General features: G+C 38.8%; 1 protein-coding gene across 1 annotated transcript; it reads left to right on the forward strand.

The window, feature by feature from the left end:
* Positions 1 to 586: 586 nt before the first annotated feature.
* LOC139940611 (uncharacterized) lies at positions 587 to 14301 on the forward strand. The gene is made up of 3 exons (XM_071936953.1): positions 587 to 692; positions 10184 to 12777; positions 13469 to 14301. The coding sequence occupies exons 1-3, from the start codon at positions 620 to 622 to the stop codon at positions 13844 to 13846; spliced, it is 3045 nt and encodes a 1014-aa protein (XP_071793054.1). The 5' UTR covers positions 587 to 619; the 3' UTR covers positions 13847 to 14301.
* Positions 14302 to 24952: the final 10651 nt, after the last annotated feature.

The raw sequence follows: 24952 nt of genomic DNA on the forward strand, positions 1-24952 counted from the left end.
ACTATAGAGCCGCTGTTTAATTGTTTTGTATTGTATTATGTTTTATTCCAAAATGCAACACACCCCATAACCCCGGGGAGGGTAAGTCATTGTAGAGTTATATTCTACTTTGTAAACATCTTTCTAACCATATGCATTTCATAACAAACGGTTTCAAACGCTTTTTGTAGACCAACTCGTCCGATCCAAGGCAACGTGTTCCTTTAACTTCGGAACACTTAAGCAATGGACAATAAGGATATTAGGGGCCGATTTCACAGAGAGCTTAACTGCAAACCAATCGTAATTGCAATTAGTAAAGTGTGATGTCATTATACACATAATATGATAATCTTGGAAAATTTGTCTTACGACGATTTCTATTGCTTTGTGAAATCGACCCCAGTATTCCCTTGTGTTTTTTGGCCCTCTGTAAAAGTTGGCTCCTGCACACTACGCCCGTCAGCTGAGCAAACTGCGTGCTCCCGGTAGCACTACCTTGCAGAGAGGTGATGTTCCAGTGGTTGATATCATAGGTATCGTGTAGGGAGCAGATAATATAGTGACTACTAATACAATCGAGACAGGTCTAGTGCAGTTAGAGAGGCAGAGATTGTGACACCGATACCATCGAGACATCATGGAGGGACGCAACAGCTGTGTAGCAGCTGCGATATTGCTGTGCATATTGTCTACATCACTCTTGACACACGGTAAGTTTACAATCTATTCTTAATATCGGTTCTCTTTGATTGTAAAAAAAACCGAAAAGTTGACACAATTCAAATGGACAAAGTTTTTATTGATGTTCAGAAAATCGAAATGAACAACAAACTGGTTAAATCAATACCCACACGCAAAAGATTTTTACAGAAAATATAAATATGTATTAACTGGTTTAGCATGCCATCAAATACAAACAAAGAATTCGGCAAAGGCACACACACATTGCATCCCTGCGGATACATCTTTTGTTCTTTCCATTGTCCCTATACTGTAGATCTTCCCGTAGACTTTGTACACAAAACTCCTTGTGGAGCACCCAGGTCTTTAGAATTTCCATATGAAGTCCTTTTATTTTGCCCTTTTTGTTTTGTGCTTGGTCTCCATAAGGTAGTGAACACACACACAAAAGCATAGTTGGAGGTAAAACTAGGAGGTAAAACAAGTTTTAAAACAGGATTAACACATAGGGAGACTTTAAAGCCATTATACACTTTCGGAACGGATAAAAAAATCTTAGATTTACAAATAACTTGTTTACAGAAGGTAATGGTGAAAGACTTCTCTTAAAATATCATTCCATGAAATGCTTTACTTTTTGAGAAAACTTTAAAACAATTATCAATTCTCGAAATTATGGATTTATTTTAAACACATGTCATGACACGGCGAAATGTGCGGAAACAAGGTGGGTTTTCCCGTTATTTTCTCCCAACTCCGATGACCGATTGAGCCTAAATTTTCACAGGTTTTTTGTTTTATATAGAAGTTGTGATACACGAAGTGTGGGCCTTTGGACAATACTGTTAACCGAAAGTGTCCAATGGCTTTAAGTAATCTTAAATTACTTGCAGTCTCAGAATCGTTTAAAGTATTTTCTAGAGGTCTTCGTAGATTTTGGAGCAGTCACGCCCTGTGTGCGGGTGCTAGAGGGTTGTGAATCGGATCGTAAAGCAATCAGTCAATTAAATTAATTTTCATTTTCGTAGTTCTTAATAATTATACAGTCCGAAACAATTTTATCTTCAAAATAGTTAGATGTGTAGTCCAGAGTTTTAAATTGTAATAGGCCTTAACCACAATATTAATTAATTGGGTACTTTTTTTAAATAATGTGGGTTTTTTTTTTTTAACCCAATATCAAATAAAATGTTCTCTCAACCCAAAAGCAGATTCTTTCATTTGTTCAGTGTGAGAACATTTTTTGACAATGTGCTCGCGGTCAAAAAATTAGGTTTTCATTTTAGTTTTCTAATTTGTGGGTTGAAGGGCCTTGGGGTGCAAGTAAACAAAATTGCATTTTTTTTTTTTTTTCATATATACATATATTGTTTACACAAATTGTAATGATTAATATTACATCAAGAAAACGGTGAATAATTCTATTCTCTGTTGCATATTCATAAAAACCTCAGACAGTTCCGTAGTCTGATTCCCAGACCAAAAAATATCCGACTAGGCTCTGTCGAATTTAGGGTCCGGTACCACCCAAAATCACGTGACTAAAAACCAGGAATTCCTCCTTTTTCGAAGTTATCCGAAATGTTCGGAACGTGTTGTCGTCAACATTCGGACAGTATCGTTGATGTTCGGTACGGAATCGTAATGTCAGTCCTGTCGGCCGTAGATCCAGGAGTTTTTATGCCAGTTGTTGCCAATGCAGGCGTTGTGCCTTAATAAAGCGTTTGCAAAGCGATGCGACAAGTTCAAAATATATAAACCTGGGAAATCGCTCCGGGATCTGGTAAGTTTTTGTCTTTTTTCTTCAAAAATATTTTTTCAAAGGTGTTTTGACTTGAGTGTTCATTAGACATTGATTGAGGATTAAGTTTCATGATTTTTGAAAGTGGTAAAAATGGGGCAAATCTGGTGACTAGCTGTCGAAATTATACGTGTTGAACCAGATTGTCATTAATTGCCGATCAAAATAATCTCGTAACCCTCCGGCCTGGCGGCCGTCGGGAGGAGGGTTACGTTATCGCAACTAGTGCATACATGGTTTCCCTGGAGATGACCTCCGACCCTGACAAGTTGCGTCATGCTCTATTTTTAACCGTGGGTGATACCTGACCTAAGATTTTTAACAAGAGCCGTCAAGGAATCTTTGGTCAGGGGACCAGACTAACAGTTTCGCTATTCCTATTGGAAGAGAGCGCGTCACGTGGATGTGTACAAACCTTTGTTTATGACCGGTAAAAAAAGTGTTAATTCATGGGCGTGACACGCGACCTTGCACCTCTTCTTATAAGACAGTTTCTTCATTCCAATTGGTCGAGAGCAACGGCTGAAACAGTTGTGCCACATCACGCGATACGCGCGACGCACACAGCATTCCCTTATAAGGAGTTGTTTATCCGAGGGCGGCGGAGGGCTTTACCATTTCATAGCTGGAGGGGTGTTGTGTTGAAAGAAATCATTTAACAATTATAATTTTGGCATTTCTTTTGACCAAAAAGTGATGTTTTTTACCGGAAAAGATATTGATGATTGGGAATCAAAGTGTGTTGAATCGGTTTTCAACTAGTGGTTTAAACCCGCCGAGGCCTGGTTCTTGATAATTTACCTCGACTTCGTCCCGGTAAAATTATCAAGAACCAGGCCTCGTTGGGATCAAACCACTAGTTTAAAACCTCTTCACCACACATTGATTCCCTTATTTCTAATGAACAGTCAATCAAAAAGTGAGATAAATATGATATGCTGCCAAAATATGATATGCTGCCCCATCACCCCCTCCCTCCAGTTTAAAAAGTGAGGGGGACATGTCCCCCGTCCCTTACCCATCGAAGCCCTTGCCAACTATAATAATCCCTTTTGAATATACAACCCGCTCTGGACAGGAAACTGACTGGATAATTGCTGGAACAACTTTTAAAAGATAAATGAAGCATAGGCAATTTAAATGGAAAAATTGTACATTATAATTTTCCTTCAAAGATTTTGAGTACAAGTTTGATAATTTCGTCATTAATTGGCCAATTAAGCTTATACTTTTATCCAAGGTTTTATTCAGTCACAATACAACAATACATGAATGAATGTACAATTAAGGTGTTCATTTTTTTTTTTTACAACTTGTAAAGATTGCTCATTGCACTACCTTTCTTCTTGCAATGGGAATCATACCTTTACGACTTTATGTAAAGAAGTCATGACAAAACAAGAACTCAAGTGACAACAATTCCTGATCATTGTTGGGTAATCCACTTAGCTTACAGAGTGCTTATGAAAAACTGCCAGATTGATGGAATAATTACTTTTTAATGTCATAAATTTAATATGAAGAAATCATTTCAAAATGAATTGTTTCCTGTTTTGGGAAAAAAGGCTATTTTCGAGGCAGTACTGTTTCAACAGGATGGATTGCCCAAATTTTTCTCACCAGAAACAAAAATACCAATGTTGGCCCTAATCAAAACCGAAAGGAAAATATTCAGAGATCCGTGAAGAAAAAAAATTGAGGGCCAAACATATGATAAAAATGTTGATTTTGCAAATTCTTAAATCATATTCTTAAATGGACGTTCTAAAAATAGCACCAGGGTGAAATTTGCAGCAATAATGTTTTGTCTCATGCAAAGCCAAGGATGATACTTTGTAGTGATGTAAAAGGTTTTATGAAATATTTGTGCTTTTGGTGGGGGTGGAGTTATAAATATAAAAACACAAAATAAAAATAAAAAATAAAAAATGCCTAAACACGAAATGAGCCGCTACAATGGCATTGTGTTATATTTAGATTTGAAATGTAGTTTTTGGTTTATTTGGACCCCAAGTCCCTACCACTCACAAAGTAAAAGAAAAATCCTTTTTTTTTTACCGTGGACACATTTTATGTCAAAATTATATGAAATGATCCTTGAAAGGTCATTTTTCACGTTGTGTGGAAAAAGTATAGTTTTGAGGCAGAACTGTCACAACACGAAACATATTTCCTCACCGGAAATAAAGGAGTACAAATGTTGGTCCTAATCACTAAATCACAAAATGTAGTCAAATCCACTCAAAGAAATTAAATAGGAGCAGTTTGGGTCATGACAAGATTTGTCGAAGACAAATTTAAGAAGACTACTTTCTCTGGTGGTGATATTATGAACAAAAACTTTGCGTGTCATGTTATTTTTAGATTTTGGATGTTAGTGTTGGAATTCTGGTAAAAAAATAGGGAACAAGTATACTAACATATAAATTAAATGTAAAGGTAAAAGTAATGGTATGGGGTGAAAATAATGTGAGATGTATTTTTTTCAAGACCTGCTCGCCCGTCCCCCTACTGCATCTGAAAGCACACAACTTCGTGTGACAAGGGTGTTTTCAAATTTTCACAGGTCTTTTATTTTGTGCATATTATGTTGAGATAAACCAACTGAGAAGACTTGTCTTTGACAATTACCAATAGTGCCCAGTGTCTTTAAGAACTTATCTTGCTTTATATTCTACTACCGCGGAGTAGATTTTTTTTAATTCAAATAATAAACCAACGCAGAATTTGTGGAGTGAAGTTTTGGACTGCACAAAATGGCAGACCTTGTTTACTTTTCAAAGTAAAAGGGAAACGTCTCAATTAAGAGGCATATTTGTGTGGATCATTATACTCTTTTTTCAAACATCTTTCTAACCCTGTATATATATTTTGTACTTAAAAAGGCTACAAACGCTTGTCATAGACCAAATCGCCCGATCCTAGACAACGTGTCCCTTTAATGGGTAATACCTTATGTTACCCTCACACTAGGGATAATATGCTAGCGAATGTACTCCACCTCCTTGCGAAGATCGGTCACTTTAAGCTGCTCTCACAAGGCGAATATGCTGGCGAATATGCTATCGGAAGGACATATTTGACGATCGCTCAAACTTCGCAACATTCGCCATGTCTTCGTAAGCGTTGGTAACAAATTCGGAACATTCACAAATTATTCCCCATCTCCTTACGAAGATCGGTCAATTTAGAAACCGGTTTCTAAATTTCAGCGAATGTTGCGAAAATGGTTATTCGCCGTCGATTTTCGTAAGCAATGGTAAAAATGGTAAAGCGCGCGTATTAGCGTTGGCAACATTCGTAAAGGCATTGGCAAGCGTCTGTTGGCATTCGTAATATATTCGTAAGATATTAGTAAGGAGTGGGTGACCGAGGACGAACAATGGTTGAGACCAAGATGAAAATGTTCATTATCCCACTGCCATTTAGGACGTATTCAACCCGAAATTCAAATATTCATCTTCGAAAGAACATTCGCCACTCTGTGAGAGCAGCAATACGAAGCGCTTCTTAAATTTCAGCGAATGTTGTGAAAAAAGGTAATTCGCCATCGATTTTTGTAAGCATTGGTAAGCTGGTAATTGGTAATATATCGTTGCATTTTCTACCCCAAAACTTCTGCATCATGCACGAATCAGTTCTTATTATTTCTGGGGGTTTGTGTCCGTTCGCGAGTTGTGCAACCAGAGAGGTTCAAAAGGGTTTGGGTCTTGTCATTAAGAAAATCCCCGAGTATAGAGAGAGAATCATGTCATTATAAGCTTTACAAACGTTCGAGGCATCATGTCCAGATCTTGATAGAGGCAAACCGCAAGAAAAACAGGTGCAGGAGAGGGGAACGGGGGGCAGGACGGACAAGAGGGATGGTGTTGGAAGACAGAGGACTTTGGTCATCTTCACATACCGTTTCAAGCAAAAGTAGCACTCTGCGATTTTAAACTTACATCAATTTTTTTAGCGGAAAGTTGCTCCTTTCGCAAGTTTGCCCACATGAGTTTCAAACAGTCGCAGCATGTCTCGTGCGAGCAAATAATGATTCAAAAAAGGTCACATGTAAAAGTTTCAGTTGGATGCAGTGTTTTTGTTTGTTTGTATGGTTTTTTAAATAACGTCAGTATTTTTATAAGAATGCCGATTCTACTCACGTCTATAGCAAGTTGACGGTGGGTGCCAACGGCGTAGCTGGCCACATCATTCGCGAACGGACACCAACTCTCAGAAACTTTCAAATATACTCAAATTTGTCGGCAAAAAGGCCTCTTTTTATTGTGATTTATAATCTACGGGAGCACTTCAGACGAAGTAGTTTTGCAGGATACTCACCGTTACATCTTTAGGCCTACGGAAAGAACGCTTTCAGATAAAAATTAGCAAAAATAAATTGCGATAATTATGAAAATATGAGCCATTCATGTAACATACCAAATGACGCATAATGACCCATTGTGACATATGCTTCACATTAATAAGAAAGCTTAAAATAATGAGATCCAGTTGACCCATATTGCAAGTGGATGTTTGATTGACATCCAACAGGTTCATAGTTATCTACAGCTTTTGAAATCCTCTTGGTTGATGACTTTTCTTGAAATATATTTGTAAAATGTTAAGATCACGCTTGTACTTCATAAAGTGTTGCCGTAAGAACAGAGTTGGAAATCGATGCACTTATTCGAGCAGTAATTTTATGTTTTATACATGTAGGCTTAATTATACCCTTGTCCTACAGCAGTTTTCCACATTCTCCAAAATATGTTATTACTGCGTGTTCATAAACGAAGCGAAATATAAACACACACCGTTCAATGACAATGTAGGCTAAAGAAATAGTAAAGGGGTCACTTTTGTATCATTTGTTCTTAAAACCAAGCGAAAAGAAGGAGGGTAGTCTTTTATCCTTTATTCATAATACAACTAAAAAGAGGATGGTACATTGTTTATTCTCTGTTACTAGATTTAATCGTCTTCTAGTAAAATATTATCGGTGTTTAAAATCAACGGGACAAAGTGTGCATCATAAAATGCGAAAAACAACTGGAATTCATTCTTTTTTAAAGGAACAGTACAAATATGGTTTTTGCTAACAAAACAGTTGCTGGCAGTGTAAGCACTTTCCACCATACTATACATAAACTGACAACTCTGTAGAAGTTTGAGATCGATCGGCCATCTGGGTCACGAGAATAGTGAAAATTACAAATATTTTGCATTGCATCGATGCCAAAATAAAAAATAAATAAAACGCTTACATGACCGATTAACTCCAAACGCGAAGTTAGATTATCTCATGAAATATGACATTTCAGACAGAAATATTTCCAGGGATGTTTTCTACTACCATCATTAGACCATGTAAGTTTTATGTAAATCCGTGATCTTCACGATTATTGTTTCATACCAATTCTGTAACGCTCCTTTAAATTGTTATCAATACAAAATGAGATAATTTAAAATTCTGAGGCAAGTTTTTTACAGTTTGGGGAGAAACTGTAAGACGAAATTTAGTTGCTTTAAAATCGTATTAGTATTTTTCGGACTAAATTTTTATGCTGTAAATTTGAAAATCAAAAAACAACCATGAACATGAACAAAAAAACACATGTTTGCTATCCTCTAGTACTTAAACTACCAAGAAGGAACTGGCTAACTTGAATGCTTAAAAGCATTAGTTTAAAGTCAAAGTATACCCAAATTTATTTTAGAACCATTTGGTTGTTTTAATCAATTAACTTAACTTACTTACCTGTGATATTTGTATTTTGAAAGTAGGTAGCTTTTTTGAGATAATGCGGTAACATTTCTCGGATTGAAGTGTTTTGAACCCTTCTCTCTAACTTTAATGCTAAAAGCATTAGTTTAAAGTCAAAGTATACCAAACTTTATTTTAGAACCATTTTGTTGTTTCAATCACTTAACTTAACTTACCTGTGATTTTGTATTTTGACAGTAGGTAGCATTTTTGAAATAATGCGGTAACATTTCTTGGATTGAAGCGTTTTGAACCCTTCTCTCTATAAGGCCTTTTTTTCTTGGTCTCATCGGGGGATAAGTATTTTTTTTTGTATAAATAAATAAAAAGGCGGTAAAGGCGTTACTTTGTGTTTTGCTATAAATTATACGCCAATAAAAGAAGTAATTATAAATACTGATTGGTTAAACTTGCGGGTACAGTCATGTTTAACTGTCGTGTATCTCTCCTGGACAAATCCAACATGATCATCAAACATTCACACGAACAAGATCACCTTATCAATTGGAAAAAAGCAAGGCTCATTGCACCAGTCAAGTTCTGGCACCAACGCAGAGTGAGGGAGGCAATCGAGATCAAGGCTCACAACACAGTTCTACGAGCCACCGGATTCTTCATCAATTACATCTGGTGAACACTTCTCAAGCCCATACTTCCAGCAGCAGCTCACCACAACACTGACACATTCCAGCCAGCAACCAACTCAAACGCTTCACTCGTTAAAAAGCACATGGATTCTTCCTGCCCATGTGCACCCCTCAAGCGATACTTAAGCTCAACCACCACCAGTATTCCAGCTTTCTTCTGAAGACAAGATTTCACCATGCAATGCCTCAAATCATATAAGACAAGATTGAGTGTATACACAGTTTTACCCGCAAGTTTACTGTTGAGTATACTTCTTATTCTTAACACCATGCAAAGCATCATTTAATATGTCTATTATGTGAATTTTGATGTATTTTATTTAAAGGCAATGGACACTTTCGGTAGGTACTCAAAATATTCATTAGCAAAAAACGTAACAACGGTAGCGAGCAACATACGAAGAGCTGTTAAAGAATAAAACACCATGATGAACGACTCCCTTTGAAGAATAGTTTTTTAGAAAGAAGTAATTTCTTCCTAAATATTCGAGTATGATAGACTTCAGGCCTGAAGCCTTTTTAAATGCATTATGAAAGCACAGAAGTTGGTGCACTATTGTGTATTTTCTGACATTATTTTCTGGCGACTTCGATGACCAATGGAGCCCAAATTTTCAAAGTTGGAGTACATCAAATGAGAATACTTTGAAGTACATATATGTTTCACTGAATGAGATGTATTACACAGCACCGCCACATATATCTTGCGGTCACCACTTATTAACTTGCGGCCGCTTACTTATCATCTTGCTGCCGTACACATTTTCTCATTAACTTGCGGCCGCTTACTTATCATCTTGCTGCCGCAACTTATTATCTTGTGGCTTGATTATGGCAAGTATAACAAGTGATGATTATGATAAGCAAGATACCAAGTGGCAGCCGCAAGATAATAAGTGGCAGCCGCCCGCAAGACAATAAGTGGCGGCCGCCCGCAAGATAATAAGTGGCGGCCGCCCGCAAGATAATAAGTGGCAGACACAAGATAATAAGTGGCGGCAGCAAGATAATAAGTGGCAGCCGCAAGATAACGAGTGGCGGCCGCAAGATATATGTGGCGGCCGCAAGATATATGTGGCGGTGCTGTGAAATACATCTCATTCAGTGAAACATATATGTACTTGTCAAGTGGCCCCAACGGGGCTTCATAGAATACTGGCCTTTGACAATTACCAATCGTGTCTAATGCCTTTAAGACTGCACATGCTTGTCAGGAGTGTTTTTGAAAAGTGCAACAGTTATGTGGACATAAACTAGTTATACCCATTCAGATAGTGGGTGATCGGGCATTCCTAAATCAAGTTTATTCTGTCTTTCTCTCAGGTTTGGAGATTGTACTGGATGACGTCACACTGCAACTTACTCGCACCGCTTCATGTTGTGGTAGCTGCAGTGAGTCGTCGTATGAAACAATTGAACTGGTCTGCAAATGTGAACCCTTCTGCGTCATTTATGGGGACTGTTGTTTAGATTATGCTCTCTTCTGTACTGATATCGAGACGGGGACAAGTGGAAATAATTTAATTGGGATGGAAAATTGCACTAACGATCGGGTCATTAGCTCCTTAACAAGCGAAGGCGAGGTCTCAACTTCCGAAGATAAGTGCCGAGTATACGCCGAGGAAGCGACACATGAATTGGTTCAAGAGTACCTCTGCCAACTGAAGGCGCTGTGGTCACCAGTGATTCTCAAACGACGATCAACTCAACAACAGGCCAAAATTCGTGGTGGACCAAATTTATTCTATACGATGATACAGGATTGTAGATTGGATGCATCAGAAGATGAAGTGCATGCCTGTCAGATGAACCGTTCAATAGAAAGTGTTCAATACCTTCCCGACTTCATAGCACTGCTCCCGGTAACCGCTGCGAATGGAGTACATTATATGAACATTCATTGCGCTTTGTGTAATGGTTACGACTCCCCTAACGTCACATTTTGGAATTTTCTTTTTAGTTGCTCCCCACCAAATTTTGATCTCGGTTATGAATTACAAAAAAAAGACCTTTCACGCGTGGCAAAAAATTGTTGGATTGTATATATGTTCGTACCTGTCTTTCCGTGGGATGTGGCGCCATTTCGTGAGTTTGGTATATTAGATCAATGCAAAGACTCACCGAACTGGGACGCGTGCCGTGCCTACAGGTTACCATACAATAATTCTCAAAACATACACTGTTCATTGTGCCTTGCGGTTGACAAAGCGGACAGAAACGGTACCCGCCCAACCCACGAAGGTAGTGAATTTGGACCACCTGATGTTACTCCAATCAACGCACTTTTCCATTTTTCGCCATCGGAAGGTGCAGGTTTGGCTAGGCGTCCTGGTCGTCCACCGACGACGTATTTCAAGCCAACATGCGACCATGGACAAATCTATGATCAGTCGACCGGTGAGTGTCGTGACTTCTTCTGCCCGTTCGGCCAGGTAGTTGCAGATGATGGTTTCACGTGTGTTTCTCTCAGGAACCAAAGCAACTACACCTTAAGATTTGAAACCCAAGTTCCTAACGGGAGATTCTCGTGTGAAGTTTTTATCCAAACCGAATTCCCCGTTGATGATAAGAAAGCATTATCTTCGGTTCTTTTCCGCCAGATATTGGGTGATGTTTCGGTTGACACTTCTGAACTAAACCTCGATGAATCAAATAAAACGTATCCGAATCCAAGTTGCTCTGGTATTAAAATGCCGTACCCGTACATTCTATCCGCTGTGGTTCAAGTCAGCAACACAACCAGTATCGAATCAATGTCCGAGTTGTTCTTAGATGCCTTGAATAAAACAAAATGCTGGGAGTTTACCAATTTGTCTCTTTCACTGTCCACAGTTAGAATAAGGAATTTCGATCAAGTGCTCCTGCAGGATCAATGTGCAAAGCAAGGTCAAGAGCTCGACCAGTATGCTTTGGATGTGTATCAAAGGTTTTTAGTAGAAGGGGTTTCTTACATTGAGTTCTTATTGGGCAATGAGACTTATGTCCTTCCATCGCTCAAGACGAAGCAAGAAATAACCCATGCAGCAGGGAAAAAGACCGGTCTATCTGTTTTGACTTGCAGTGTCAAATTAATCTGCCCAATCATTGTGTTAGATTCAACTGAGTATAACGTAACCATGATGGGCTCAATGCTGATGTATCGTGACGCAGCTGGCCGAAATCTATCATCTAGTGATGTCATCATGATGTCACAAGGAAAGATAGCCGTATGCCATTCCGATACCGAAACCTCAAACTACCCCCAGAATGAATACGACACTACTGAAATAATACTATCAATGGTTGGTATATCTATATCTCTAGTCTTTCTAGCGATGTCTCTGTTCACTTATTACATGTTCCCTGAACTGAGAAATCTGCCTGGTAAGAACATGATGAGTTTTCTGGTTGCTTTGTTTGCTCTATTCTTGACGTTCCTCATATCAGTTGGGTCCCCTCTGTCTCAGCTCACCTTGGGTTCAAAGGCTTCTTGTCTCACCTTCGCCGTTCTTATCCACTATTCCCTGATGGCCGTCTTTTTCTGGAGTAACATTATCTCTCTCCACTTTGTGCGCACATTCGGCCTCGGTGTTCGTATGAGGCTCACAGGATCGACCAACGACGGCCGAGTATTCCGGCTGTACTCGCTCTACGGATGGGGTGCTCCCATTGTCATTGCAGGAGTTGGCTGTGCGTTGCACTTCTTAGTTGAGATTGGTGGCCAAAGGGAGAATGTCTACAACGGTTGCATCATATCCGGTGGGGAGGCTGCTATCTACCTGGTGGCCATTCCTTTGTCGTGTCTCATGTTTCTTAACGCGGTGTTCTTTACCGTCACATTGGTGGGGATAAGGAAGACTCGGAGCGATGTGAAACTGGTCCGTAAGAAGAAAGGACGACTCGAGACTTTGAATATGGAGTTGAGTCTCTTTGTGAAGGTGGGTGAATTAAAAATGTTATATGACTTCTAATCTGCTGAAGACTCCAAATTATAATAATAAACAGTTTAAAGGAAGTGGACACTATTGTCTTTGACAATTACCAATAGTGTCCACTGCCTTTAAGAACAAAAGCTTGTAAGTTTAGTTTGTTTCTGGTTCCCCTTTTTATTCAGCTTAGCAAGAGCATTACTTGCAGTTTCATTTAAATTTCAAATACCCATTTCAAGATTAAAACAAAAGTGTATTATTATTACTTTTCTAAACTTGGGAAAATATTGTATGGTTTGTTACTACATTAGGTGAATGACATAATTGCACCTAATATAGTTAGGACTCGGGAACGTACTGAGTATAAAGTGCTTACACAAATCGGTGAATGTGTAAACCCAAAATTAATATGTTTTTATCCCCAATGCAAATTTAACAACTATTATATCGTTGCGGTACCCGCTGCCAAAACATAGGATTCGAAACTGCCTCTAGCTACCGGACAATCTCGGTAGTCTAGTTGGTATGACACTTCTCTAGAACTGCAAGGGTCGTGGGTTCGAATCCCACCCGAGTAACATGCCTATGATTTTTTTTCACAGCACTCGGGAGTACTGAAATGAGTATACAGTGCTTACACATATCGGTGTATGGGTAAAAACCAAAATTAATTATGGGTTTTTGTTGTTATTTCGCACAGACCTTTGTAGCGACCGGTCTGCTATGGTTTGGCATCTTCATTGTTGGTTATTTTGAGGACCGTGTTTTCTCCTACGTCATCACAGTTATCTTCACCCTTCAGGGGCCCATGTCGTTCTTTGCTTTCGCGTTCACCGAGCGAGTACGAGGCATGTGGGTCAAGAAGATATCGAGCGCCACCAATCGACCTGGACAGTCCAGCACCGATGTCTCTAAAGTCAGCGCAACCAGTAGAGCGACTATGGTGTCGGAGCGGGAGGTTGACCCTCCAGAAATGGAAACACAGTTCACGCAAGCTGTCATTACGAATAATGACGGATCTAAAAGTGGATGTGAAGTCGATAACCCACTTTGCGACGATTGTGAATCAGTCAAGTAATCATGTGGCACAAATAACTATTATTATTCAATTACATTCAATTCAATTTTAATCAATCCAGTTCATTTCCATGCAACTCAACTCAATTCAATTCAGTTAATTTTCATTTAATTGAATTTACTTTATTCCAATCAATTTAGGTTAGGATCATTCATCTGAATTCAATTTCACGTACACATAATGGAAAGTTTCTATGCCGAGCCTGCTCATCACAGAAAAAAACGTGTTAATTACGATAGTTTACGCTCAAAAATAGTTACTAACTGTCAATAAAGTTACGAATATAGTTCGGTTTAAAAAGATTTTACAGACAATTTCAGGTTATAAACTCAATTTTTTTAGCTTTCTATCAGACCTCGTTTCTTCATAAAATTCATGTTGGCCTAACAGATATGTGTGTCACATTTTAAAAATGACTTAGCCTTAATTAAATCTTGTGCAGACACTTAGCTCAAAGCCAGATATTTAGCCGAGGCACGTTATTTTTTAGCTTGTCCAAACCTTTTTCAATTTAAATCAAAACTCCTTCTTATAACTTATTCCATAGTTTCAATTGCGACCATTCTAAGATGAATGTAGTAAAGTTATCCGGACATGTCGGCGTCCTTTAAACTTACTAGAATAATTATTCAGAAACACCTGTCTTTATAAGGTTTTAAACTATTTCTGTGACGTCTTTTTGTTTTGAATTTTACGAATCTGCACTGTAGATTCGTTTACATTTAAATGTAAATTCGTAACGAATATTCGTTACAAACTAAAGTAATCTGTTCGACTGGAACAACGGCTTGTCTATCCAAATTGAAAGGATAGTATGATGTGCACGAAACACAGATCAAAACATGTAAGCTTTCGATTTACAATTTTTAATCCAGTTAAAAAATCACTTTAGTAACACAATTGAAATCAAAATATTGTACTCGATATCATAAATTTTGCAAACTAAGTTATAAATGTGACCGAACATCGTTTTTCAAAGTAAACAGATTAGAGTAACTTCATAAGGAATTATTTACAGTTTTAAACGTTTCTTAATTATTATAACCGGCACTTCACTATAGAAAATGTATCACATGCGGAAATCTAAATAATTAGAAAAACAACTCATCGCACCATTCATGATCTGCAAAACGAGCTAATCACTAATTAACCAGGTGATCGAAGGATCTAGCATGGAAGAAAGGATCAAAGTTACTTTTGAATATTTAGGGTCCGGTATCACCCAAAATCACGTGACCAAAAAGGAGGAATTCCTCTTTTTTTTAAGTTATCCTAAATGTTCCGAACGTGTTGTCGTCAACATTCGGACAGTATCGTTGATGGTCGGTATGGAATCATAATGTCAGTCCTATCGGACCAGACTATTGGCTGTGGGGCAGAGTCATATTAGGCAGTCTGATTACCTCTATCTGCCATCCGTTGAAAGTACGGAATGCCAATTCACATTTCTGTTTAGTGAAAACAAAAAAAAAGTAATTATTAGTGCCACACGTTTCGGTTTTTTCCACTGTTCACAAGCAAACTTAGATTTAAGCCTTTCTTAATTTCAATAAATATATATGTGTAACTATCATTCTTTTCTCGTTTTCCCATCAATTACTTCGTCGGGATTTAAACCTGTTGATTTTTTTTTTCAGCAGCCGGCCTCTTTTTGCTTTTAGGCTCAAACTTATAAGTCGAAAAGTTACAATGGCTAACTTAATTATATTGTGCAATTTGTTTACTCATCACCTTTTAAACACACTGGACACTAATGGTAATTGTCAAAGACAATAATGAAAGAAACAAAGACACCCTTGTCATATGAAGTTATGTGCTTTAAGATGCTTGATTTCGAGACCTCAAAATCTAATTCTGAGGTCTCAAAATCAAATTCAAATATTTTTAGGGAAATTACTTCTTTCTCTTAAACAACGTTTCTTCAGTGGGGACCGTTTCCTCACAATGTTTTATACTTTCAACAGCTCTCCATTGCTCTTTACCAAGTAAGTTTTTATGCTAACAATTATTTTGAATAGTGTCCAGTGACTTTAATTTTTGTTCTCCTTATGCCTGCAAGAAATTGTGCTATTGTCCATTATTCACATTTTTGGAACATGTTTTTCTGCAGTTCAGTTATTATTAATCAGGCACGGTACTTTTGCATAACAAATTATTTCAAATCTACACAAAAAGTAAGTTTGCACATGATGAAAAATCTGCATTACAATGTCTTCAACTCAAATGTTGTGGCTTCATGATAGTTATAATTTTTGGGGTCTAAATGTTGGTATAATTTTATCTTTATACCTCTGACAAATACATGGTCAATTAATAAGCACTCTCTGTTTTTGCATCTGTTACATAACTATTGTACCCAAAACATGCTCTTTCATTAGTTTCTCGATTGTTTGAATGCTTAAATAAATATTTTCATTAAATTCTCTTATCACTATGTATCTGTTTATACTCTTCTTGTTAATTTCAAAAATATATTGTTCATATTTTTAGCAAAATGTTGCATAGTAGTAATTGACCCAGCCTCGCTACCATGGGCAGGTGAGACCGATCACCCCTGGGAACGAGGTTTATATTGACCCCCTTGCACGCGCGTCTCACGCGGCGACTGGTGGCCATTGATCTCCAGTATAATGGAGATCAATGCTGGTGGCACGCTCGCCATGTTGGTGGTCAATAGGTTTACGTGTAAACGCCGCGTCGCCTACAATGCGCACTTCACTGAATAACGGACAGTGACATTGACCACCAAAATGGCGAATCCAAGATTATTCTGATGATGACGTCAGGTGAATTGGGTCAATAGGTAATGGCAACGACTAATACTGAAACATCAGATATTATTTGAAACGCTACGTACTAGAGATTCTGAACTACAACATTCTACCCGCAGGTCACCAAATTCTCTTCATTTTATCTGCAAATATATTATGCATCGTTTTTCGTGCGTGACCTCTGTGTACGGCCTTTACTGAAAAGTATTGACAGAAATAATATAGCTGTACATTGAAATGAAGACCATTATCTGTCGTTATGTATGAAACAAAAAATCGGTGCAACTCAAATTTTAAAAAGAGAAATTTGTACGTAAAAAATGGCTTCAAAAAGAAAGAAAACAAGTCACAAAACACGGAACATTTTCCCGTTATGAATGTCAGCAACAGTCCCCAATTACTTTATATGGATAAATTATTTCATATTCTACCCGAAAATGTTAAAAGCGAGACCGGATCGTACCTAGTCCAGTCAGGATAAAGCGATTTCAACCGGTAGTCCAAAACCCACGTTACGAACAAAACGACAGATATGCTCTTTATTTTTATGTACTGCTACTTTATTTCTGTCAATACTTTTCAGATAAGGCCGAAAAGGACTGAATTTCAGAAGCCCTTTGGACTAATTATATATTCAAACCGAGGTCACGCATGAAAAACCCCACCAAACACTGCTGATAAAATCGAGCAAAAGCTCATTAAAACACATGGGTTTCGGGTAGACTGGCAATGTTTAAGCGACAGTGAAGTTTAAAAACAAAAATTGTTACTGTAGTATCTTTATCTTATCATTGTTTTGCAAAGCTCCCATTTGGTGGTAGCATTTCAAATCGTCCAAACTGGCATTAAAGACTCTGGACACTATTGATAATTGTCAAAGACCAGTCTTCTCACTTGGTGTAACTCAACATATGCATAAAGCATCATACCTGTGAAAATTTAAGCTCATTTGGTCGTCGAAGTTGCGAGACAATTATACAAGAAGAAAAAACACCCTGGTCATAATAATATTGTGTGCCTTCAGATGCTCGATATAAAACTAATTCTGAAGTTCGAAATCTAACTCTCGAAAACTACGTCATTTCAGAGGGAGCCGTTTCTCACAATATTTTGAACCATTAACCTCTCCCCATGACTCGTTACCAAGTAAGGTTTAAAATGCTTATAACTATTTTGAGTAATTACCAATAGTGTCCAATGCCTTTTATATATATTCATATTTCTGTAAAAGCAGATAAAATATGTGTCCATCATTTCACTTTGACATTTCAAATCTTGATATTAAGGTTATAACCCTGTATGTTATGTAGTATAATGGTTCTATCTTTTGGAGCTTGTTTTCATCATTAGCATGTTCCTACTGTATTGTATTGTATTGTAGCGAAATGGTCGTGCATCACATGTATGATTCCTTTAGCAAAATTTTGTGACTCAGTTTGGCCATTAAGGTCATTGTGACACACACATTCTAGCTGGAACCTTTTTCCCCAGACAGTGATCATTTCCCCCCTTGGCTATTGGGATTTCCAGTGCATCAAAATCTCAAACTTGGATACAATTGTTGGTTGACTTAATAAAGGGAAGGTACATGTTTGGTTATTGTCAAAGACCAGTCTTCTCACTTGGTGTATCCCAACATATTATTGCATAATATTACAAGCCTGTGAAAACTTGATCTAAATTGGTCATCGAAGTTGAAAGAAAATGATGAGAGAAAAAAAACCTTGCTTGACGAATTTGTATGCTTTCAGAAAGGAAGAAGTCTTTTATTATTTAAGTGAGAAATTTCCTCTTTCTCAAAATCGGTTTTAAAGTAATATTTGTTTTGAGTAATTACCAAACGAGTACCTCCCTTTTACTGGTATATCTTTATGTGTATATTTATAAATAATGTAGTCATTGGCCAGTGTTGAGCGATGTTGGGTGGGGGATAATGAATATTTAGTTTTTTGAGTGATGTGTTTTGGTTTATGCTTTAATTTTTGAGTCACTGTATTTTTCTGTTGTAAAACCCACTTTCCATACACATTGTTTTATCAATAGTAGGAGAGTGTTTTTTAGCAGTTATACGGGGGCTTTAATAAAGCATAAAAAGGCATGTTTTGCCCGAACTCCGGGAGACGTACTGGGGAGGAACCCAAAGGAGCAGAACTATATAGGACCAAACAGGATCTCAAAAGGAGGAACAGTAGACGACTGAAGTTGTGAGGACTGGGTTGGATCATCGGATCCCTTGGGACTGTTTAGGGAAAGTGTTGCAAGGCCGGATCATTTGGGTTCTTTATTTGGGTTTGGACCAATCCTATATAGAGACGTTACATCCCAAGGGCTTGCTCCACTAGTAGGAATACCCTAAGGGGGCCTTCCATTGTTCTCACTTCGACAGCCGCTTACTGTGATCCCTGGTGGGTCACCACAAAAAGTCACACCTAGTTCATTAAATAAAACATAATTGTTAACGCTTCCCCTTCAAAATGTATACCCAGTACAGTTGAATAAAAACTATATCTTTGTTTCACGTAAAAAGAAGCTGTCCGAACTAATTCATTTGCCTACTGTTTCACATGTCTATATAAGGACCCCCACCCCTCCATTATATAAAAGATAAATTATTCCAAATTACGTTGGTGGTATATGTTTCCGTCAAACGGACCTACGTACCCCCCCCCCCCAAACTGTCACAGTGGGGTAGTAGTCTGTGGTCTAGAATTACCCCCCCCCCCCCCCCCCTAAGGCGCCCACCTAAATCCTCCGCGAGTGGTACCATTTTGTTCGGGAGACCCATCTGAGTGATTATTTTGATGAAACCAGAAAAAAATGTTGGATGCAGAAACCAGTAAAAAAGCTGGAAGCATAAAGATGGCGGCCATTTTTCAAAGTTGTAGCTTTCCGAAATTGGTTGTGCCCATATCTCGGTCGTGAAACTCATGGTGGAGATTTGGTTTTGGTGTCTTTACTAAAGGGAATAAGTGTGTAGAGACTAGTTCTTTCACGGCCGTTTAAATCAGGAGGGTCGAATTGACGTGTGATAAAGGCCCAAACCGAAAGGCGATCGGGCCTTTATCACACGGCAATTCGACCCCGCAAGGTTTTAAACGGCCGTGAACTAACCCTTTTATTCCCATTCATAAATACCTTTTTAGTTAACATAAAGTAAGAAACTCTGTAAAACTTATCCGTTTTCGAGTGCTTGAGCTCTGTATGTTTCTACCTCCATGGTATGTACAGTACATGTTACATATCATGTACGACGTCCGTACGCGTGTTTCCGATTCCGTTCGTGCGTATGCGCGTATAGTCTTGGTGCATATTCGCTGGTTTTCATTTTACACACAGCGCGGTCAACTCACCGACAGCACCTGCCTCGCCCGTATCAAGAAACGTCTTGCAACAAGACTAGCGCGGAGTCTCCGCGCACAGCCGGTTATAAACACTTGTCATTATTAAGGGAATAAAAGGGTAGCGACGAGTTCTTACACGGCCGTTTAAAGCCGGCAGGGTCGAATTGCCGTGTGATAAAAGCCCGAGCCGAAGGCGAGGGACTTTAGCGCACGGCAACTACCCTGCAAGGTTTTAACCGGACGTTTAATTATAAGAACGAGTCACTACTCTTTTATTCCCATTCATAAATGCCCTTTTGTTAAAACAACGTAAAAACAATACAATATATAACATACACTTTGACAGTTGAAAATTCGAGTTTTGAAATATTTGTTTCAAAAACTTTGTGAAGAGTCAGTCTGTTGGAGTGGGTTGTGTGTACGCGCGCGCTTAAAAATAGATTACGCGCGCGCTTAGAAGCAGATTGCGCGCTGTTACTAAAAGCTATGAACTGCGTTCCGCGTGATAATCTTGCGCGCCTGACACGCGGAAGCCAGCCGGTTATAAACACTGGTAATTATCAACCGTTTAAACACCCACACGTGACGCGCTCTCCACCAATAGGAGTAGAGAAACTGTCTGGGGTATTTATTAATACGTTTTAAGGGTCGAAGAACCCGATAAGACAAGAGGGGCCTTTGCTTTCTAACATTTATATTAATGACTTACATATGCAGCTGTCTAACTCCCCTCGCCACTATGCTGATGACACTTTTTTGTATAGACAAATTCAGGGAGAAAATGATTTTTTGTCCCTCCAGAGAGATCTTGACAAAATAAGTGCCTGGTCAAATAGAAATTTACTCCTTTTGAATCCAGGTAAATGCAAGTTTCTTTCCATCTCTAGAATGCGTCGCTGGTCATACCAGGCTTCATATTCCATAAATAATATGCTTATTCAAGACGTCACTGAGCTTAAACTACTAGGTGTACTTGTTCAAAACAATCTCTCCTGGGATGCGCATGTTAATTTTGTCACAGGTAGATCCTATAGAACTTTGGGTTTTATTCGTCATGTTGTGGGAGACTGCAACTCTAAAACACTGCTCACTTTGTACAAGTCTATTGTTTTACCTCTTTTAGATTATTGTTCTCCTGTTTGGCATATTTATCGTGTAAAACACGAGACTCAACTAGAAAAGGTTCAGAGGTATGCCACAAGGCTAATGCTTCATCAAAGGAGACAGGAACAACCCTACAATAGCAGGCTTATAGAAACAGGGCTTTCCACCCTAAGTAATAGAAGAGAATATCTGTTCTTTGCTTTTGAATGTAAACAATTAGTTGCTCACAATCATACAGGTGCCTTGTCATCCTTTTTATGCAAAATCTTGGTTAATGCTAGACACAAAGATAAACTTGTTTTTCATCATTTATCAGCCCGTACCCATTTCTTTAAATTTTCCATCCTCTGCCGTTTTGCTCGTGGCTGGAGCAACTTGCCTACTGACCTTGTTAACGATTTCATATGTGCCCCCTTACAGGAATTGTTATCTAAGCTCAAAAACCATTTTGATGTATAGACTGGCTTTTTAAAGTTCATGTTTTGCTCGTTTGCTTTTTTTGTTCCTCGTTTGGTTTCATGTTCTATGCTTTTTAGTTATTTTTATAATTGTTCAAATTTTTCCACCCCCTGCAGTTTTGCTCTTAGATAGAGTTACTTGCCTGTTTACAATGTCATTTCATTTGTGTCCCCTCATCGGAATTTTGTTGTAATGCTCTTAAACCATTTTGATGTATAGACTTGCTTTTTTAACGTATATCATTTTAGGTGTGTTTTTCTGTGTATGTCTTTGCTTGTTTGCCCTTTTAAGTTGTTTAGTGATTTGTATTATCTTCTGTGCTTTTTTATATGCCCCCTTTTGCCCTAATGTATTTTTAGGGTTTTAGGAGACATACGCCTTTTGGCGACAGTTATTTTTTTAACTGTTATGCTCTCCTGGGCACCCCACTGTTGTTTTACTTTGTTTTCTTAAAAAATTTTAATGTATGTATATGTGCTTGTAAATGTGATTGCCCGAATAAATATTATTATTATTATTAAAATTAAAAGTATTTAATCATTTTGATAAGGCCGTCATAAATGCGTTTTGCCCGTTTCTCGGTCTATGAGCCTCACGGAACCTTGGTGGTTGACTAACGCCGGCTTGGCGGTCGGGGCCCCATACCCACGAAAAGCAGCAAGCTGCCATATCAATGGATGATGTCATCGTCAGCCAATCACCGTGCAGGAAAACCATGCTTTTAATGGTTTATTTCTTCGTAAGGGACTACTGGTGGAAATCGCTGTATCCTGACGACTGGACTAGCTACGATCCGGTCTCGCTTTAACATTTCCGGGGAATACGAAGGGTAGATTATTTAATAATCTATCCTAATACGAATTGGGGACTGTTGCCGACATTCGTAACGGGAAAATTTGCCGTGTTTTTGTGAATTTATTTTTTCCTTTTTGAAGCCATTTTTGACGTACAATTTTCTCTTTTTAAAATGTGATTTATTTCATACAAAACGACAGATACGCTATTCATTTCAATGTTCTGCTTCATTATGTCTGTCAATACTTTTCAGATAAGGCCGAAAAAGACTGAATTTCAGAAGTCCTTTGGACTAATTAATATTCAAACCGAGGTATACGAATGAAAAACCACACGAACCCATGCAGATAAAACTGGACAAAAGCTCATTAACCATGGGTTGCGGGTAGACTGTGTGTTTTGCTGCTGAATGCAAAACAATTAAGAATGTGGTCAATCTGCATCTGTTTCCTGCATATCCCAAGTAAAGGTGGGTGTGGGCCGCGAAAGTCAGACTGACAAGAGCAAAGTGGGTATGAGGTTAGACTTGATTCAAGTCTTAGTCGCGATTATTATTTTGCCTCTCAGCCACGAAAAACGCCCCCACATTATTAGCTATCACGCGCCTAGCCTGAACATCTGACGTCGCACTTCGAGGCTCATGAATAGCGAGCTTTCGCAAGACCACGGTAGGGACACAGGACGGTAAAAAAATCAAGGCGTGTTTTTTTCTTTCCCAGGGAAGATAAAAACAACGTGTGCGTTATGGAAGAAAACTCCATGGCCTTACTGCCCCACTCGAAAGACGGAGTACGCTACATGTTAACGCATGGAGTTCGCATGGAGATGCAATACAAGTACACGTGTATAGAGAGGGCATTCTAGACACGCTTGGTTGGTTGCGCCCATGTGAGAAAGACGGTACATGTACAACACGTACATTAATGCTTAGTGGCCTCATCTTTCCTGGGGAAAAAAATACGCTAAAAGGGATTACTGATTGTATATAATAGAAATCAGTGTAAGGGAGCAGGAAAATCGATCGACGCATGCGCCAAACTGAAGTAGTCTCCGTCGTGTAGAGATTGGGAACGCTATATTGGTGAAACAACGTCCGGTCTGTATGACAACGGAGTGGTGTCGTTTGTACACGTTGTATGGTGTGGGAGCCTTGTGATAGACTTGATTCAAGCCCCGTTCTCGTGCGAGAGATCCTAAAAATCATATCCGACTTCAAAATATAGCTATTGTGATCCCGATAATGGCCAGGCACAGGGGGGCTAGGTTGGGGAATGCCAACCTCGCAAAAGTTGTCTGATGTTTAGGCGATGGGACTGAAAATAAAAGGATTCTCACGAGACAGGGACTTGAATAAATTCTATATCACCATGCGGTCCACAACATCCAGGACGGGAGCACTCAAGCGTGAGAATACAGATTACTGTGCTATGATCTGTCCCGTCCTGTGTGCTCCGTGCCGAAAGTCGAAAGCTCGCTAATAATGCCAGAGACCGGCATCAAAACCTGCGTAAACCGGCGTGTGTTTTGACCTTTGACCCCATACATTTCAGATAGAGATACGCCGCGAGTCCAATTCTATTGCGGACGTGACTGGGAGTGAAGTTTTTGGGCATCTACGGAAAGCTCATGTCACTGTGCACGTTTATCCCATGTCATTGTATCCACAGGAATCACTGGATCTGAGAAGCTGGGACCTGTCTGTATCCTTGGGCCCAGTCTATCACGCGCCCTTATGACGAAGATTGAGCACAAGAGGGCGCTGTTTGTAGCGGCTATCGGGACGATTAAAAAGCAAAAGACTTGGAGCCAAGTCTAGTACGAGGTACGAGATAACTAACAAAAATAATATATAGTCGTGATGCCTTGCGACACAGAGACAAACTACACGCTTAATGTCATTTCAAGCTGCCATAGAAAATATGTGTACAGATGGGTGCATGCTTTTTAGAGCAAACTTTGATACGATCGACTATCAGGTACCCAGACGTAATGAACGGGGCCAGGCTACACATTTCCTCTTCAAATATCGCGCCATGATTGACGTCACGAACAGCGTCCCTCGGGTCAAGGTTAAGGTGGGCCTACACTTAATTATGTTAATAAAATAAAAACTAATATTTTACCATCTTAGTTAATTGTTTATTCACATATCCATTACTGTATGCATTACTGTATGAGTTCAAATTTTCACAGGTTTGTTATTTTATGCATATGTTGAGATACACTAAGTGAATGTCCAGTGTCTTTAGCTTGGACCCCACAGAGGAATTCTTTAGAAAAGGAAACAACAGAACAACAGTATCAGACCCCACAAACCATATCAGAAAAGGTTGTATGCCCGGTATGAGATCCAAAAAGGTCTAGTTGGTCAACACATTGAGGGGACTTTAAAACACTTTGTGTACTTTATTGTATGCAGTGGGTTTTTTTTTATTTAAAGTATAGGATTTACGTTTAGTGTAAAGAACAAAGGAATGATAGCTGCAGTGATTGGATTAGGTTTGATGCCTGTTAGGAAGTCCAATCGTTTAATTCTGCTTAGAACAGCTTATTGTGTTTGCTTAAAGTATGCATTGTTATCCAGACACAATTGAAAAAGCAGAAGTCAATCAAATCACTAAATTATCGAATGAACA

This window comes from Asterias amurensis, chromosome 1 (assembly GCF_032118995.1).
Source record: "Asterias amurensis chromosome 1, ASM3211899v1".
NCBI lineage: Eukaryota > Metazoa > Echinodermata > Asteroidea > Forcipulatida > Asteriidae > Asterias > Asterias amurensis.